At 43.0% G+C, this 19,197-nt stretch overlaps 1 protein-coding gene across 1 annotated transcript in view; it reads right to left on the bottom strand.

The window, feature by feature from the left end:
- The window catches only part of LOC308124830 (SH3 and cysteine-rich domain-containing protein 2-like), a 35,766-nt gene extending 24,337 nt beyond the window's left edge, over positions 1-11,429 (bottom strand). The window contains exon 1 of the mRNA XM_080488171.1: positions 10,872-11,429. Within this exon, the coding sequence (XP_080344297.1) occupies positions 10,872-10,958 (87 nt within the window). The 5' untranslated portion in view covers positions 10,959-11,429. The remainder of the gene's footprint in view (positions 1-10,871) is intronic.
- Between the last annotated feature and the right edge of the window lie 7,768 nt (positions 11,430-19,197).

Genomic DNA, 19,197 nt, shown 5'->3' with positions numbered 1-19,197 from the left:
TAACAGTAAAGTCACCATATGTCCCCCTCAATAAGGACGTCTTCCTGCGTCTGATTTGCTGGAGTGACTTGGTTAAACAAGATAAGCGTTTCTGTTTGAGAGCCTGCTCGGTCACCGCTGTGTGTGAACGGCCTCTCCTTGGTCGTGGCGACAGGGACACTATTGTGTTGAATTCAAACAAGAATTTACACGGTGTAATCATCCATCAGCAGCCGCTCCTTGGGGGCTCTCGGTCGGATGCCGGCAGCTCATTGGCCCAATTACACATGGGCCGCAATTCAGAGCGGCACACCGCAGCTTTGTTGTATCCTATAAGATATATTAACCAAAAAGTGCCTTCAATGACAGATGATTGCTACATTTCCAAAAGCCCAACAATCACACGACGAATCGCTGCATCAGCGCATCGTCCGTGAGCCGCGTACTGATTGGCCGGATAAATGCACGTTTCCTGACATTTGCCCGGAGCTGTGTGCAGAGATGACGATGCTCGTTTTCCCGAAGGACAGACATCCGTTCCTTACTCTGACGTGCAGTGGCAGAGCCGTGCGAGGGCGCGGCCATGTTTCCGAATGGAAAGAGTGGATCCACGCGCACACACACACACACACACACACACACACGAGCTGGCAGATAATCAGTAGGCCGCAGACGCTCTGTATGCACATGCTCTGTCTGTCTGCTTGTCTGTGCTCGTTCTGCTCAGTGCCAAACATAATCACTTTACAGGGACATGTTGTTTACAGCGCTGCGTGTCTGGGAATAAGATATGAAGACAGTTTGTCTATTTCGGTGAGTGTGTGTGTGTGTGTGTGTGTGTGTGTGCGTGTGTGTGTGTGTGTGTGTGTGTGTGTGTGTGTGTGTGTGTGTGTGTGTGTGTGTGTGTGTGTGTGTGTGTGTGTGTGTCTGTGTGCGTGTGACATATTAAGGTAGGGCAAGACAAACTAAAGCGTACGGCTTGAATGCAGCTCCGTACTCTGTGCATGCTTCCTGCAGATCTCCTTTTGAGAGATTGACATCCATCATATTCCCCTCGTAAAGACAAGCTGAGATTGACGCGGTCACCTGACCCACCTCATCCCAGAAAAAACCGACACTTGCACCGAGTGGCGTAAGCTAAAAAAAAACAAAAAACAAACATCTCTCAGACATGTTCACATTCTTCTTGCGGAAGAAGAAAAAAACCGAACCCACTGCAATGATTTACGCCCCTACATATGGCGGCTGAGCCACCTAACAGATGTGTGTTGTTACCTCGTGAGGTCCGTCTCCTGCGCTCGTTGTGAACGCATGTTAGGAGATAAATGGACTGGGTATGACTGTTTAGTGTCTTCTGTCTGTTTCAAACATCTCTCTCTCTCTCTCTCTCCCTCTCTCTCTCCCAGTGGGGTAGTCTAGATTACAAGTATTGAGTTTACCATGATGCAATCCCAGCCTTCGACACACCCGTGGAAGTCTCTTACAAGTCCTTTTATATAGAGATTAACAATGTGGCTGCTTAGCAAGAAGTTTTAAAGTCCCCGTCAGGCCTGTGGCTCTTTGTGTGCAGTCTGCATGTTCTACCTGTGCTAAAAAAAAAAAGAAGAAAAACGGGCATTAGTGATTCTGAATTGGCCCCATGTCAAAATAAGTGTGCCTGAAACGGTGCTTTCGGTTTACGTGGATTCTGCAGGTCATCATCGAAGAATAAATCAGTGAGTGACTTCACATGCAAACAGGAATATATCAAATGAGGGCTTTTGCATGTTTTATGTCTGCTGCTGCCATGGCGTGCTGGGATCCCATGAGCTGTTGGTGGGTGAGTTTATGAAACGCATTGTGACGTAACGGCAAATAAATCTGAATTTGTCCCAAAAAAAAAAAGAAGAAAAAAGCAATGCGTGATCTATCATAAAGTCAAAGCTGTGGTCATTTTTTGTCAATTCATGTATTAGAGCGAACGTCTCCCAGCGATTAGTGCAATCTCCACGTTTTTTATTAGTGTGAAAATGAGTGGATTGCAGTGAAACTGTATCTTAGCAGTCATTCCTGTTGGGACAGATGTAACATTGAAGTAAAAAGTGAGGTCACGTGTTGCTTCCAGTGACTGAGAACCAATTTAGCTTTGGCTTTGCGCGATTTGAGATTTTATTGTACAAATGTCAGTCTGACTCTGAGGCTTCTTTCACTGAAGTGAGATCTGTTCTAAAGCTGCTGCCTCTTGCGGTTCTGCTCATTTAGTGATTTTCAGGGCTATTGTTAATCAAAACATGTGTTTTAATGAAGTAAGATTGCCTCTTTAATCCTAATTACCTGTAACATTAGTCTGTATCGACCGTACCTGTGATGCAGCAGCATGCTTTACATGCATGTTGGTAGTTTATTGTTTTTTAATGTGCTTATAGAGAATCTTCCACCACTACAATATTACAACCATGTTCTAATCTTTAAGACAGGCCTAATTAAGGGCAGCAATTGAAGCTATTGCCAAATATACTTTCTCAAAAAACTAGGTAATCTTTATTTTTCAGTAACTAGTGGAATCTGTCCATGACATTTCTATAAAAATGCTTTACTTGTATGCAGTAAATCCTGTCAGTATGTTGTTGGCAATCTAACTGGAGGGTTTCAGTTTCTGTAAAAGGCTATCATGTTTATGAAATAATAGTCGAGCTCGTTCCAAATGAGCTCATCCAATCCGCCAATACACCTACTACTTTTCCTGTATTTCACAGTATAAACCGTTTTAAAGGCTGAAGTTTGATGCTACAAATCTGTGCTGGCTGGGAGTCTAACTATTATTTGATCAAGTGAATTCCGATAGTGAAACATGTCATTTTACGCGAGTAGTGAGCCACAAAGTAATTTAAACCATTTAAAAATCGCTCCATTTGCAGAAGGGGGAGAGCATAAAATTTCAATATTCAGGTTAAATGATGAAAATCTGCTTCTATTTCTCCTTTTATTTGAAGCATCAGGCCAAAGTCTCTCAATCAGAGCAGCTGAGTGCTGGGCGTAACGGCTCGGGCAGGAGCACATGTCTCAATTACAGCTAATCTAATCATCTGTCACAGCGCGGGGCTTAAGGAGCGTTCCCGTTCGCCTCCGTTCCAACATTAGCTGAGAGCATCATACTTCGGAGGCAAAGCCGAGGCGACGGCACGCTCCGTGTGGGGCATCGACGCGCATTCATGTGCATCAGCTCACAATGAAATCTCCCAGAGGTGAAAAGCTTTTATCAAATGAGGATGGATGAGGGTGAAGGGAGCTTTGTCAGAGATAAGACAGTGACGCTATATGATCCACACCTGACATTGTAAGGTCAACATCCCTGATTTCCATTGATCAAATGAAAATAAGTGGAGTCGATGCTTGCAATTTGTTATCCTGAAGGTAGGGAACAATTTCTTTTTATGCAATTTCATGCTAGTGGGAATGTAACTTTGCTTTGTTGAAATATTATAATCACTCTTATTAGACAAAACATGCAACATACAAGATGCAAAGGAACTTAATGGAGGCAAACCATGTTTGATAAGTGGAAATGTATGACTCTGAGTACCACAGTAGTCTTAATTTTTCATGTAGCGAAGGGATCTGCAACTTTTATGACCCAAAGAGCTGTTTTCACGGTTTTCCACAAAATAAAATTTGCTTCAAAACCAAAACTGTCAATTCCATGAATTTTATTTTATTTTTATTTTTTTTAAAGATTATTATCCATACAAAAAATAAGGCTGCATGATTGAAATGTCACAGGTACAATGTCAATATTTCCTAAATATTTTTAGCTGTTGTGGCCATTTTATTTTCCCACTTTTGCCTTTTTACATCTTGGCTATTTTAGGCACTTTAGATATTTATAGATATTTATAGCTATTTATAGCTAAAGTGTGTCTCCAAATGTTTAAAGCAGTTTTAGCATTTCCTTCAGCAAAATATTCTGGCAATTTTTTTCTTTTTCTCGTTTTCCATTCTTTTTTCTCCATTTTGCATTATTCTCCTTTTTTTTTTACTTTTCTTTTCTTTTTCCAACAAAGCTGTTTTTGGCTGTTTTAGACATTTTACCTTAATTAGCTGTTTTTAGACATTTTCTAAAAATCAGTGTTGAATGCAAATAAGATGAAAATGAAAACAAATGTTTATTTACATGACATATTCTCAGAACTTCATGGAGCCACTGCAGAGGGGCTTTAGGGCCTCATGTGGCTCCAGAGCCACAGGTTGCAGACCCCTGATGTAGCCCCTCAAGAAAAATATGTAATGCGATATTGCCCATATTAGTAAAAGTCTGAAAGGAAATACCTCGGTCTTATGTTATTTCTCTATGAAAAAAAAAAGAGGCTTAAGTACATTTGGGTCAGGTTTGTTTCACTCATGTTTCTGTCCTGGTCACTAGAACTTCATGCAAAATACATAATATTCCTAGGATTCACATACACCTCACCCACACTCACTGTTTCCCAGCTTGCACTTCCTCCATGGCTGCAGAGCACACTTTGACACGCCATCTCAGCAGACTGCCCATAATTGCCAGTAATTGCCTCCATCTTCGATTCATCCACCAAGCCTGTGCCGTTCTCATGTGCAGCCAACATAAATATCCCAAATCAGTGCTCCACAGAGGCCGAGCAGGGTCTGGGCGGACATTATTCAATGATAAGGCTTTCATTTCACTGGGATATGTGGCTTCTGCTAAATTTAATGGGGCCAGGCTGAGTTATTTATGGGATGCTTCAGTGCTGTCCACAGCTCTAAACTCAAACTTTTCATTGGCAATATGATGCCAAATCCAGGGTGTGTTTATTATAACTCACCCCGAGATCATTTAAAATCTAAAATTGGATTAGGTAACTCCAGCTGTGCCTTTATTGAGCTTCTGCAAAGGTCAACATTAACACTTACATGAAGTTTCCACAGTGTGGAGTTTGATGAGATGGTCTGCAGTGAGGTCTGTTTCTAGATTCACAGAGTAAACAAAGACTAGGGTTACTGCAAACGTGTAGATTAAGAGAAACCTTTTACCACATCTCCAGAGCAGACGATCTCCGAATGACCAGGTTCTGAACAGTTTGATTCTTTCCAAAGAGATGAAAAGATCCATAAGCAATACAGTGCAAAGCTCTTCTCATGCCAGGCATTCCTTTTTATGTTGAGTCTTCATATATGGTATTATAACTATTACTTAAAAAGCATGTGTCATAAAAAGGGGTAGGCACAAAAACAAGTACACACTTCTTCCTACAATATATAAATAAAATGGTTTTGCATGAAAGCTCATTTTAAATGTGCATATTTTCCCACATTGAAAACAAGTGCTTGATAAATGGTTAATTGGAAGCGGCTCAGGTGTGCATCTGTGTTAAATTCTTTATTGTTTTTTAAAATGTATTTTACGCCTGAGTTTTCTTCTGTGCCGTTTGTGTGAATAAAAATAAAGAAGAGCTGCAGAAATGGTGATTGTGGGGGTCGTTTTCTCCCACAAACCCACTTAAAATACAAAGGGAAAAGTGGTATTCAACAAAGTGCATGTACGCGAGCTAAAAAATGCAATATTTTGCTTCCACGAGTCTGTAATTTCCACTTTCAATGCCCTCTGCCAGTCGCTCTATGAAAAAAGTACTTACATTATTTCCCCCCTGCAATAGACGTCACTGTCCGACCTTGTTCTAAGTGTGGCTGTTTCAGCTTTAAAAAGAATAACCGTGGCGTGGCTGTGCTTTGAAAGAGACAGTTTCCTGGCTCACTTTGCTTCTAGGTCATCTGCAGACGATGTAGGAAATTGTTCAATTTCAAGTTCCAGGTGCAAGATGCATTTAATTATTTACACCTTCGCTGAAAACAGCCGGAGCCAAACAAAAGATTACAAGAGAGCCGAGAACTCAGAAATCCATAAAAATGTCAAATGTCACATGAAGTGTTGAAGGAGTTGTCGCCGTCATCGCAGGGACGCGACGTGGACTCGCTTGGCGGCCCAGTGTTTCTTGGATTGGCTCAAAACTCATCGCGCACTGCAGCCTGGCAGTTTTCCTCTCTGAATACAAGATAAGAGATGCATCATCACAGGCTGCTTCCACCGTTCTGCTCCTGCCACACGTGTATGTACACACACACAGTCAATCATGTGCTCGCTCACACACACACACACACACACACACACACACACACACACACACACACACACACACACACACACACACACACACACACACACACACACACACACACACACACACACACTCTTTTCTGCTTCGGTAGCTCTTGAGTGTCTAATATTTCAGCTGCTCACGCCTTTCCTTGTCATGTCACGTCAATAAACATCACAGTGGAGAAAGTGTTACATTAATTAATGAAGACCTTGGCCCACTTGCTCTTCCCTCTTTAGCCGCCCCCCCCCAGGCCAGGACGGTGACACCGTCATATCGTGACAAGGGCCACGTGAGATGCGAGGAGTAAATTCAGAAATCATCCGCCAGCTGAATGAATGTGGACTGTGTGAACAGGTGTGCTTGAAAACAAACCCACATCCCCTTTATCATAAATGATGGATCTGTCTGATCTGGTTATGGGAGGAAGAGACACTCTTTTCCCTTTTAATAGGATGTCCTGTCCTTCATCGTGAAAGGAATCACAAGAAGAAGATTTTGAGTTGTTTTCCATGTGATTGGAATCACAGACATTCAATGGAAACTTTGGCTAAGCCCCGCCCCCAAACATAAATGAGCCAATGGTGTTCAACTACCAACTGTCCGAAAACGCCAACGCGGACATTCTCCGTACTCAAGCATTTCTGAGGTTTTCTGGACTAATTAAGTCATTTAAGACAAAAAAAATGGTCAAACGATGTTCCTGGGACAAATGCAACCGCGAAAACAGGTATCCATTGGTTCGCTAGTGTAGCATTAGCATTAGCTCCTCCTGCCTCCTTCTCTTGCTCAGTGTGCCTGGTGTTTTCTTACTGCTTGTCCTCCACCAGTGAAACGCGGTATCTGTATTAAGCCCAGCGGGTTGTTAGCTTTGGGAGATGAAGCTCAGCGAGTACGAGACCCGGCTCTGCAGCCTACAAACATCCCAGCAAGAGGCAGACGCTAGCCCGCGGTGGCTATGCTGCCAGTTACAAGTAACCTTGGTGACTTAACCACAGGTCAACTAGATGACCAGCCGTCTAGTTTACCTGTGGGAAGCCCACAGGCGTACTTGATTAGCTAGCGACGTTGATACCAGTGGTCTAAGAAAAACGAATTGTAACATGCAGTCTGCTTTTTTTTTTTTTTTTTCCCCACACCTGGAAACAGCACAATGCTTTTATTCTGAAGGTTTCTGCTATAGGTTCATGTTATTTTGGAGGATGTCCATGGTTAGAAATCAGTGGCTTATGATATAACTATGACTGTCTTTATGTCTGCTGCTTATAGTGTTTTTTTTGGGGCCTTTTTACACGACAACCACAAAACTTTCATCTCGTGGTGCTCTGACCCACTTCAACTGTCATCGCGAGGCTACAGAGTAACCGCATCACCTCCAAGGTAAATAGTTCTTCTGCTCATATACGAGTAACAAACACTCCGTAATGGCATGACACCCTGTCCGTGTTTTAGTTTTGTAGTTGAGACTCACCCCCAATAGCAACCAATTCGTCATCTGTCCATTCAAATGTTGGGTTTTCTGTATGATAGGATATCTGATCCTCCTCAATTCAAATAACTCCCTGCGTGTCTCATTTATCGATGGCAAGGAAATTCCGGACTTTAAGGCACCATCCATTTTCTGTAGAGCTTCTCTCAGTCTGTTCTTGCAGGAGGGTCCAGAGTCGATCCCAGCCAGGTCAGCTGTCCATCACAGATCAAACGCACACTCCCATTCCCACTTTATATCAATTTAGAGATACAAATTCATCTAATGCACACGTTTCTGGTCAGTGAGAGGAAACCAGAGAACCCGATGAAAACCCCTGCAACCACAGATAGAACACGCAAACACAAAAAAAAGGCCTTAAATTGAGCCGACGTTCTTCGGTTGTTACAAACCGTACAGTTTAAGACCCCTTATGATTCAGCGTTGATGCGGCCCATCACCTTTCATCACTCCTGTGCCTGTGTGTGCTTAAGTGTCGAGAAGACACTGGGATGAAGGATCCAAATTGGCCGCATGGATGAAATGTGGTGTTGTCATCTCTCAACGGGCGCGCTGGCAAATGGACCAATCGACCAAAAGTGTGTAGTCTTGATATCTTGGCTCAGAGAAATCGCGCTTGTCTTGAAGAGGGGGGGTTGGGGGGGTTGGGGGGTATCTACCCTCTTCTATCATGGAAAGAAAGAAAAAACTCCCAAAGCTCTCGACCGCTCCCGGGGCATCAAAGAGCTCTCAGCAAAGATCGCTATTGGCTGTTTGATTGCTGCTCAGGCATCTAATTTGCTCTCCGGCTCTCGGTTCAGCCGGCCTTGGCAATGCACCACACAACGTCGTTTTGGGAGCCGCAGAGAAAAAGTCCAACCTTCCTCTCCTCTTAATCCCTTGGCATCGTTTTCCTCTGCTCTCCATTTGTGCTATTTATCGATGCTGCCGGTTGATTTAAAGGAGCATCTGTTAGACACTCTCTGTGTCCCTGTCATGTTATCCAATTTAAATAATCGTGAACATGCGTATCTGATTAGAGTCCTGTGACAATTACAACCTGGAGCCACAGACGAAATTCACAAGCAATCACATCTACTCCAACATCAGGAAACACCCACCCCAAAAGGCAAAGTCAAGGTGAAATTAAACTTTCAATGAGTGTTTTTATTTCATTTTGTTTGAGGCGGATTAATACTCTCTCTTTGTTAAGATGGTGAATAGAACTTCTTCATTTCAGGTTGGCCATGTCCCCTTTGTTACATTTCTCTCTCCAACATTTGCTTCTTTCCTGTAATCATTAAGAGCTCTGAGACATTCTAGGCATGTATATCAGATAATGTAACATCTATTTCAGTTTTTATCTCATAGTGAAAATATGCTGCTTTTCCTCAGACGAATCAAGGACACAAGTCTGGTCCTAGACTCCCTTTTCAAACTACTGTCAGGGTCACGCTTTATATCCTTTTAGTGAAATAACGACTTGAGGTACTAACGTCAATGATGGACATCAATGACTACTGGAGGGGCACACAGGGTAACAATCAGATTACAAGAGGGGGGACAGGAAGGTCTCTACCTCTTCCTTGGTAAAAATCTGTTGTCCTCCAATATATATATTCTTTATGGATACTTCACCACCTCCCTCCATCCGTTTACTGTCCCCTTGCCCGCAGCTATATTAATACTATTCTAGAAATTAGGTTGATTGAGTGTTGAAATTAGATAAGACATTGTGATTGATTGGCAGTCTCCCGAGTCACACCTGTGACATCCTGTTGTAGTTTCAAATTTCCACTTTTTGTCCCCCAATATGGCTGCAGACTGTCGGCCATTGACAGCCTCTTTTTCTGAATCCCAATGAAGGGAAGTTCCAGGAGCATGTCAGCCAAAGTGTTCATGTCGATTCCGTTTCATTCGAAGCCCTGGAATTGAACCCGCGCAGCCTCGCTCAGTCGGGGGAGCGCATGCACGGCCGATGGCCAGGTTGATGAACTTGTGTTATAGGTGGCTGTGCTGTGGCGAGGCCTGGGCAACGCTGGTGAATCATGTGAATACCAATCAGTCCTGCTTCAAATGGAATCCCACTCAATTTCATTTGGCTGCAGCTGTCGATGAGCGTGTGCGGCGGGGAAAGCACTTGACAAGGCGACTTCTTATTTTCGCGGCTCCCTCTGAGGATATCAGATATTCAGAAGAAACGCTGAGTATCTGCGCAGGAGTGTCACTTTGCTTCAAGCATGTCACTAACGTGTGTGTGTGTGTGGGGGCTTCCGAGAAGAAGTATGAGGTGGAAACAAAGAGGGGAAAGTTGTACAGAGAGTGTTCTCCTAATAAATCAAGTGTCCTTCCATTAATCATGAAGGTTTACTCAGCGTGTGGCTTCGGAGGCCGGCCCTTGAAATCATTGCCTATTGTGTCGAGTCAACAAATCAAATCGAATAATGAAGACGCTTTGTGAGGACTCTCGAGGCGCAAGCAGGCAGACTGTACAAAGCAAATCCAGCATTATGCAAGGGACAATAGAAATTCACTATGAAAGAAGCGAGCGGCGTCAAGATGCAGCCAAAAACACAGAGCTGTATTGTTCATGAATATTCTGCCATGTTAATTGCTCAGTAGTCATTAAAATGAATATGATGGATAAATTGTGAATATAAGAACCAGATGATGCCAATGATCCATGTGCCTGTGGAGACACAAATCCCGGTTCCCATTGGACAAGGGGTCTTAGTGTGAAACTAGGTTAGGGTTAAGCCAGTAATAGTTATGGCTGAGTTTATTACAAGTGTGCAGCGAGTGGATGCAAGTCAAAGCAGTGTGTGTGTGTGTGTGTGTGTGTGTGTGTGTGTGTGTGTGTGTGTGTGTGTGTGTGTGTGTGTGTGTGTGTGTGTGTGTGTGTAGGAGATTTGGAGGGGAGGGAGGTGGGGGGCACAGACAGAGGCAGACAGTGTGACATCAGACCCTACGTGTGCGTTTCCACCTCGTGACGCAGCCGTGATGAAGACAACAGCGCTTGTGAAGAGTAACTTGTCATCAGCGTTACATAAAAACTTGATCCAACTCTAGAGAAAGCCAAACGCTGAAATGCAATTAAGACTAATTAAAAAAAGAAAGAAAATAGTTTTAAAAAAAAATTTTCAGTGTGAAACGATCTTTGCTCTCCGTCTGTGGAGGAAACAATTAAGCAAAGTTTCCCACTTTAATTTCAACTCGCCGCGCACAGAACGTGAAATACACCATTTCATTGGAAATGCGTGCATGAAGCTTGTACTTGCCTTGGATGACATGGGCTGGATGGGCATGGCGTTTGGAGAGCGCTGGAGCTGCGAGTCGCTCTCCATCTCACTGTTTTCGGTCATCATTGGTATCCCGGTGGGAAGAGCAGGTCGAGACACCAGCAGTACAATAAAACAAAAACTTTCAACTCCTCAGACTGTGTCCAGTCAGCAGGAAGGCTCCAGGTGTTGCCATTAAAAAGGACCACCGGAGGGTCGTTACGCGCGGCGCAGCGCGGTGGAGAAGGAACCGCTTCAATCTACACACGTCAACTGGTGCTAACAGTTTTTAAAATCAGAATGCGAACATACACAGCAGTTGTTTTAGGTCTCAGTCATGCCACGACAGGACAATGATCCCACAAAAGAAAACGTGTGGGAAAGCGTGTATCGTACTCTGACGCGCGCGCGCTGCGAAGCTCCAATATGGCAAATTCCCTTTATCCAGGCGCAATAAAAAAGATCAAATATTGACATGAAATATCCGATTTATCACATCAAATCCGAATGATCGTCATGTTGGAGGCATGAGCTTGGTGTAAATCCAACGCAAACTGTGTCCTTCACCACAGCTCAGACTTAATTTGAAGCGCAATGTGAGGCGGAGGCACGCCTTTCCGTGCGTCGGAGCCGCTTGATTGGGGCAATTTTTACAACTCTGCCAGGTTGCATTTTGACGAAATCGAGATTCACAGTTATGGGCGGGGGCTTCTTTTTTTTTTTTTTTTTTCAAAGCCTGGAATGGCTCACAATTTACAGACAGGGAGATGAATTTCTCCCTTTTAAATGCAGAATATTTAAAACAGAAGCTTCTACGTGGGAGTCAAATCTGCCCCATTTAATGCTGCTCTGTGCCATCCTCTGTACCCAGACCAGAAACAAACCTGTGGGTATATACAGCAGCAAAAACCTTTCAATAGATCAGTTATTGGTTTAATATATATGTCATAAACGTACACATAGCAGTGAGCCTCATTTAAACATCAGACTGTAATTGAAAAATACAGAGAAACAGCATAAAGAAGGGAAGTGAAAGAAGGCTATTTGAAAAAATCATGTTTTTCTACCTCATCAGACCATCTTAATGTCGTGCAGGTGCACTGGACAGACCATCAGTCCTTCAAACACAATGTTAGAATCTTAAATTAACCCACGTGATCCAATAAATGAACCCTACACACATAGTGGGCCTCGCCATGAACCTGAAACGTGTGAGCCATTACACTACTAAGCACTTCTAATGCCTGCCCAGTAAATTCTTCTTCCATTCCCTAACATATTGCACCTGTCTGCTGAATCAGTGAGCTGAGGCTGCTCCTGCAGAGTCAGAGCTTCATTTAAAGTCACTGCTGTAATCCTGCAGAGTTGTGCTATACCTCTGAAGTTAAAGGCTATCTAGATTTCTCTTAGCCTTCCGTGGCATGCCCTATTGATTTGTCCTCTTTTAGCAATACATCTGTTATGTTGGAAAAGGGAAATACGTTTTCAGGTGGAAAATAGGGAGATTGTGAGTTTTTGAGGTGTTTTTGAGTGCATTCCCTGCACCCTATATATCCTGCCATCAAAGTTTAGTCTCAGCTGTCAGAAAGTCTCTGTGGGTGTGCTGGAGAGAAGAGACAGAAGAAAGACAAAGAGACAGCATCTGTTATCACATTAATTATTGCTTCACTCACTGCTCAGAGCAACGCTGCAGCAAAATGAAACCCTAAACAATAAAATGTCACAAGTGTTCTGCTGAGAAATAAAGCGAGGGGGTATCATGAAGTGCTGTGAGCGGCGACCCGCTCTTCCTTTGTTTCAAAACACAGCAGGGAAACACACATACGTTCAAATTTCTCCCTGTGAGCCGCTCACCTTTCATCATCTGTGCTATACCCCAGGTGCCAAAACACTGCTGCTAAAAATGAACATTAAAAACAGCGGCGAGCGGTGGGGGTGGGGGTGGGGGAGACTGAGGAACAAAATGAACCTCATGTGGCGGAAGTCAGATCCCAGCCGTGACAGCGGTCGTCATGGTGCAGCTTTTGAGCCGCTGCTGCTCTTTCCACTGGGATAAATTGATACTGATAGTTGGTCTGCCTCAGTGAACACGAGGACGCACAAATATGGAGACTTCTCTGTGCGGCAGGGGTCTGCCAGACACATTTCAAGGAAAAGACACCAAGCCAGATGAAGCTTCAGGTGATAAAAGTGACACCCGGCATCATGTTTGCCTATTTTTGATTTTGTATCTCAAAGCATCACACTCCTGAGAGTTTGTTTTTGTCTCTCGGTCCATTTTGTTTCTCCATGTAAACATCTGATTTTCTCAGAAGAACATCATTTTGCTCCTCATCACTTACACAAGGTTCCCAACTGTTTTTATTTTTTTTGCTTTAATATTCTAACGAGCGCTGATGAAGTCACCCGCATGAAGCAAGAACCTTCAAATGAACTGTCTTTCTACTTTGACTAACTCATTTGACTTTAGAGGCCAAATATATGCAGCCAAACCTAATCTCAACAGGTAAAATGATTGCATTATAACTTATCATTAACAACGCCAACCTTTTGTGTAAATCCTGAAAAATGTCTTCATTTAACACCGTTTTTACAAAATGTCACATGAGAAGCTGCTTGAGCAGTCCCAAAGCACTTCACGTTGTTAGTCACAATCACCCACAGACACATCCGCATGCCAATGGAGGCTGCCGCCGTCCAAGGTGCTCACTCCGTCTGTTTGGGGTTCAGCGTCTTGCTCAATGACACTTTGACATGTGAACGGGGGAAGAATTGAACCTGCAGCCTTCCGATTGGGAGACGATCGCTCGACCAGCCAAACCAGTCGCCACAGAAAGTTAGATAGATAGATAGATAGATAGATAGATAGATAGATAGATAGATAGATAGATAGATAGATAGATAGATAGATAGATAGATAGATAGATAGATAGATAGATAGATAGATAGATAGATAGATAGATAGATAGATAGATAGATAGATAGATAGATAGATAGATAGATAGATAGATAGATAGATAGATAGATAGATAGATAGATAGATAGATAGATAGATAGATAGATAAGACAGTGGTCCCCTGCATATTAATGTGGGTTAACAACCTGTTGCTTTTCACAAACAGAAAATAGCTTTAACGCTCATGCCAACTGCAGCTCCACTGATCTCTGCCTACCAACATTGTTGCCACCTGCTGTTCATTTCTGGGTGTTGTGCCGTGTCCCCTCTTCTTTCTGAAGCATATTAGGAACCGTTACGCTTCTCTCCTTTGTTATTTTGGCTCTTTGAAAGGCCATCATCTCATGGCCTGATTAAACCCACAGGCAGGCCACACATTGGACCCCATGTTATCTCATTCTGGGTTTGTTTGACGTGTCGGAGCAGGCAAAGCCTCAGACACCCGCAATATTTGACACCCTTTTCCCCGAGGCCGACCCTCCTGACTCCAGGTCACGGGACTTTAACCTGCGGATCTTTGTGCCTCCTGCGGCTCTTCAGCTCCTCTGCAGTGGTTCCCTGAAGCTTTCAGAACATGTCATGTAAAGAAATATTTGTTTTCAAGCCAACCGCAGCTTTGAGGAAATGGAAAAAAAAGAAGAAAAAAGGGAAAAATAGAAGAAAAATTAAAATACAAAAAAAAGGAAGAGAAAAGGGAAAAAGGAAAGAAGAAGAAAAAGAAAAATATAAAGAAAATAGATTAAAAAAATACAAAAATTAAAAAAAAAAAGGTGTAGTATAGCTAAAACTGCTTTAATCATTGGGAAGCGGCAACAAACAGCCAAATAGCTAAAGAGGCTAAAATAGCCATGATGTTCAAAAAACAACCTTTAAATATGGTCACAGCAGCTAAACATGTAGTAAAATAAATCTAAACTGTACCTGTGACCGAGGGCGTAGGAATGAGTTTAACACTGGGGGGACACATATGCCTATACCTGGGACACTTCATTATTTGTTATATGCTTTTTTTCTTAATTTCCAAGAATTCTAATGTTTTGTGGTTCCAGACAAATTTAATTTGGTTGAAAATCGTGAAAATGGCTTTCTTGGGACTCATAGAGGTTGCAGACCCTTTAGGTTTAGAACTATTGACTAGAACGGCACCTATAATGACTGCAAGAGGATGGACTGCGTCTTTATGTGACTATCGTTTGAAAACAAAATTTGGGAAAGCTGAATAGAACATATAAATTAGTCTCAGATTCACCCCACAAGAGAACTGCTTGCTGAGCCTCTTTTCATGGTTTCAGTCCAAGTAATGCTTAGTCTGCCAGTGTGTGAAGGACTGTCTCTTCTGTCTCTTTTAAACTAATCACAGTTTATTATTCTTGCCCGGGGACCCACAGTGGTGTGGGATTCAAACCTGCAAACTCCTGATCCCAATTCCGCTTCTCTAACCTCTCGTCCACCACTTTACGCTGTTAAATGACGAAAGAAATGAACCTGTAACACTGAGTTATACTGCTTCTTATCTTAAAATTGAGATTTATTGGGTAGAAAGTGGAACGCGATGCGTGTTGATCGTATAAATGTCAGTCGCTGAGCATGGCAATTGCATAAAGATAAGTAATAGACCTCAGTGGTAAATCTCTAATATTTTTTAGAAGGAATTCAAGGGCAATGATACAGAGAGTCATCCAGGAGTAAAAAAGTATGGGTGTTTCCACTCCATCACACTGATGACATTCAGAAAAAGTCGGTTTAGGAAACAAAGGCAAAAATAATTGTGTTTTCCACGGACACAGTTCATGTTTATTGCTCAGTGGACGCTCCGTTCTTTGTTCTCACGACTACCATCTACTTTCCCAGCCTCACAGTTTTTTGCTCACCGGTTGTGTGTCTGAGCGCCGTTACTGGAGCAAGACAATTACACAACATAGACAATACTCTTTTGGTCTTTTTCAGCACAAATACGGTTTTAATCCACTGCCGGAGTTTGATTCTCTGCAGCTCCAGATTTATACCCGATCACGGATCAATATGGGATTATTACATTTTGGTTTTGCCATTTTGAGTTTTACTGTTCATTGTGTTTTATGTTTGTTTGTTAGGCACCATCAGGGGATGAGGGGGCGGGGTGCTGCTATCATACCTTGGGAAACAGGAGTTGAATCTTAAACTTCTAATTAAGAGGAATGTATGTTCATTTTGTGCTCACAAGCAAGTCAGTTTGCCTCCGCTGCTGGCACTACTATTTTATCATTAGATAAATGGTCGGTTACTTTGAAACCAGCATGAACTGATGAGTGATTTATCCGTTTTGGGCGTGGCCATTGTTTGCAATCTCAAAATGAAGGTGCTGGATGTGTGGGCGGACACAGCAGGAAGGATAGCAGTGGCCATGGTGGAAGATAGTTATCGCTGCTTTTGCTCCAAACAACTCTGACAAACTCTATGACACAAATGCTAGAACTGAATATTGTCTCATGGTGGGGAATGCAGTTAGAGACGATCGATCTCGTTTCAGCGCCTTGAAAGATCAACAGCTGGCAAATGCAGCCTTACTATCCTGGGTAAAGACGCTCGGTCTAATAGATGTATAGTGTTATTTTAATGAAAGATTACTCTTTTGTTCAGCCAGACATGAATGATTCTTGATAGAGTCATTTTACTTCAACACAATTTAAAAAAGATAAATAAATAAATGACACTTCGTTGCTCCCTCTTTCACAAAGGAGTATTTTGCTGTGCAACCTTGAGCTGCCAATGTAAGTGTGCTGCTGGGTGGCGCTTTAATAGCACCCTGTTAAAAAACGAGATTATAAATCCCTCTTCCTGTCCCAATTAAAGGATTTTCTTCAACCTCAGTTTACACTGGAATCCCTAGAACTTCACCCCAAGATGTTTATGGGATGTGGTTAAAGGTTTTATCGTTACGTGGTGCAGGCTGAGGCCCAGACACAGAAGGCAAGGAGGAGAATGAATAGAGTTTCTAACGGTTATTAAAACAGTCAAGAGGCGCAAGTCTGGAGCAGAGCTGAGGGAGCGGAGAGCTTAGCTGAAGTCCTGGACAGATGCAGAATCCAGGGGAATCTCAGGAACAAGGCAATGAGTCTGCACAGGTCCTCCAGTACGGGTCTGCAGATCCGGATGTCTCTCGGAAAGCGAGTTTGCAGTCTCCAGGTGAGCAGGTGGGCAGCGTGGTGGCTTGGACTGGTTTGTGGGATCCAGAGCTGGCTGATCGCAGGCTGAGTCAGCAGTGCTGGTCAGAGAGCGGAGCAGGTTGGATCTTCACACTGAAGGCAGAAACAAGCAGGATTCATCAAGAATATTGGAACAACCAAAACCTAAATCATGTGCCACAGAAACTGACTGAGAGAGCACTACAGTCCAGCGTCGAGTGGCGTCTGAAGCCCAGGGGAGTTGAATCAGGTGGTTATTCAGCCAGAACTCTGCTCCCACAGCCACAGCGTGACCCGCCCACCTGGAGATGACGGGAGAAAGAAAGGGAGAGAAACCAGAAGCGCCGAGGTACAGAGTGTCACATTTATACCAGCAGTCAGAAACCTATAAGACCAAAAGAGTTGTTTTGGGTCACTGTTTTGGATCTACCACAATTTCCAGTTACTGACTCTACGTGACTTGACGTACCTTTATTGCTGGAAGAACCTAAAGCTGCGGCTCTCGAACAAACAAATCAGCAGGTTTGGATGGAATACCTCCTGAAGTCCATGTGGAATTCTGGGACAAGCTCGGGCCGCTACTGCCTAACATGATAATGATATCTATAGACCAAGGCAGTTTTTCAATATTGCCCTAATATCTTTACTTTAAAAGACACGGACCCTGTAGACTGCAGTAGTTACAGAGCACTCAGACTCTAAAATTCAGATCTCTAAATGTATGTGACGGTGCTGACGAGACGCCTTCACAATCACATGATGACCTTAGTCAGCTGCTATCAGATTGGATTTCTAAATCTCGGCTCGTTGTAGACAATGTCAGATGACTGCTTCATGTAGTTGATGCAACTGTAGGCAATCCAGATCCAGCTGCAGAGCTATACCTTGATGCTACGATGGCCGTTGATAGGCTAGAGTCCTTTCTGTGGGCGGTCTTATAAAAATACATTTTTGGCTAAAACTTAATTCATATGAAGGTTCTGTATTCAAATCCTTCAGCCCTGGCACTCACTGGCCAACTCTCCACTATGGTGTTCTCAGTCCCAGTTGCCTCGTGAACCCGACACTTTCTATACCTTCTCTTGAGCCACTTACTCAGTTGATTAGTCATGTCCCTCTCTGTGCATCCTATTTCAGTCCGTCACACTCAACATCACTTGTCATTACACTCTGGTGATGTGTTGGTTTTTATGAAGAAGCCAAAATGATTTATACCAAACTTACTGTTCATTTGTGAAGAATTAAGCTTTAAGATCAACTGGACAAAATCCACACGACCCCTGCTTAATGATTCGGCTATGAAGTTGCATATTCCAGCAACGAGTCCCCTCTTTCTTCCTGTCAATACATTCTAGTGTTTCTCATTTCATTTGGAACAGAAAGCACCTCAGACGAGTGGACAGCGGTGGTTCATCTGTACCAAACTTTAGGCTTTACTTCTGCTCATTTGTAGTCAGACCAGTTGAAAGAAAACTGTGTGAGACCCTGGAGCTTGCAGGAGGTTCTCTTTGCTAACAGATCCAATAAACACCAGATTCACAACCTACCCTGGCATGGCGTGCAGCTGAATGAAAATCTCCTGTAAGTGGCAAACGCTTAGAACCCTGGCCTCTTAATCAGAGGGAGATCCATTTCATGTTCTCTCGTTTTTTGGAAACACCATCTCAAAATGAGAAGGTCCATCCAGTTAATGAGCAAACAATTTAAAAGCCGGCATCGCTGGTGGTTGCATTATGAGCAGCATAAGCATCTGGGAAGGCACCATCAACGCCGCAGAGGTATTAGAGTAACATCTGCTCCTTTACATTGAAAATCTTTATGTTTCATCAAGACAATGCGAAAGCTCACTCTGCCTGCATCACGACACGGCCACGCCGTTGAACCAGGCCTGCATGAAGTCCTCAAAACTCCAGCTACTCTTGTCTTCCCACACACACTCAGTTATTACACGAAAGGGACACTTCACAAGGGTAACCATGGACATGTCCAGCTTTTTTTTTCTCTTTTTTTTTTTTAGATGTGTCACCGTTATTAAATTCCAAGAAGAGCAAATATTTCTATAAAATGGGACAAAGTCTCAGTTTAAACATCTGTTCTATTGTGATTCTTTTTTTTTCTTCTTTTTTTTTTTTTTATGGTTTATTACGTTTTCACAGAAATCCAAGTTTTTGGAGGAAAACAAAACAAGGTATTGGTAAAGATTCCT

This window comes from Lipophrys pholis (assembly GCF_963383615.2).
Source record: "Lipophrys pholis genome assembly, chromosome: 19".
Taxonomy (NCBI): Eukaryota; Metazoa; Chordata; class Actinopteri; order Blenniiformes; family Blenniidae; genus Lipophrys; species Lipophrys pholis.
This window is presented reverse-complemented; position numbering and strand designations above follow the sequence as displayed.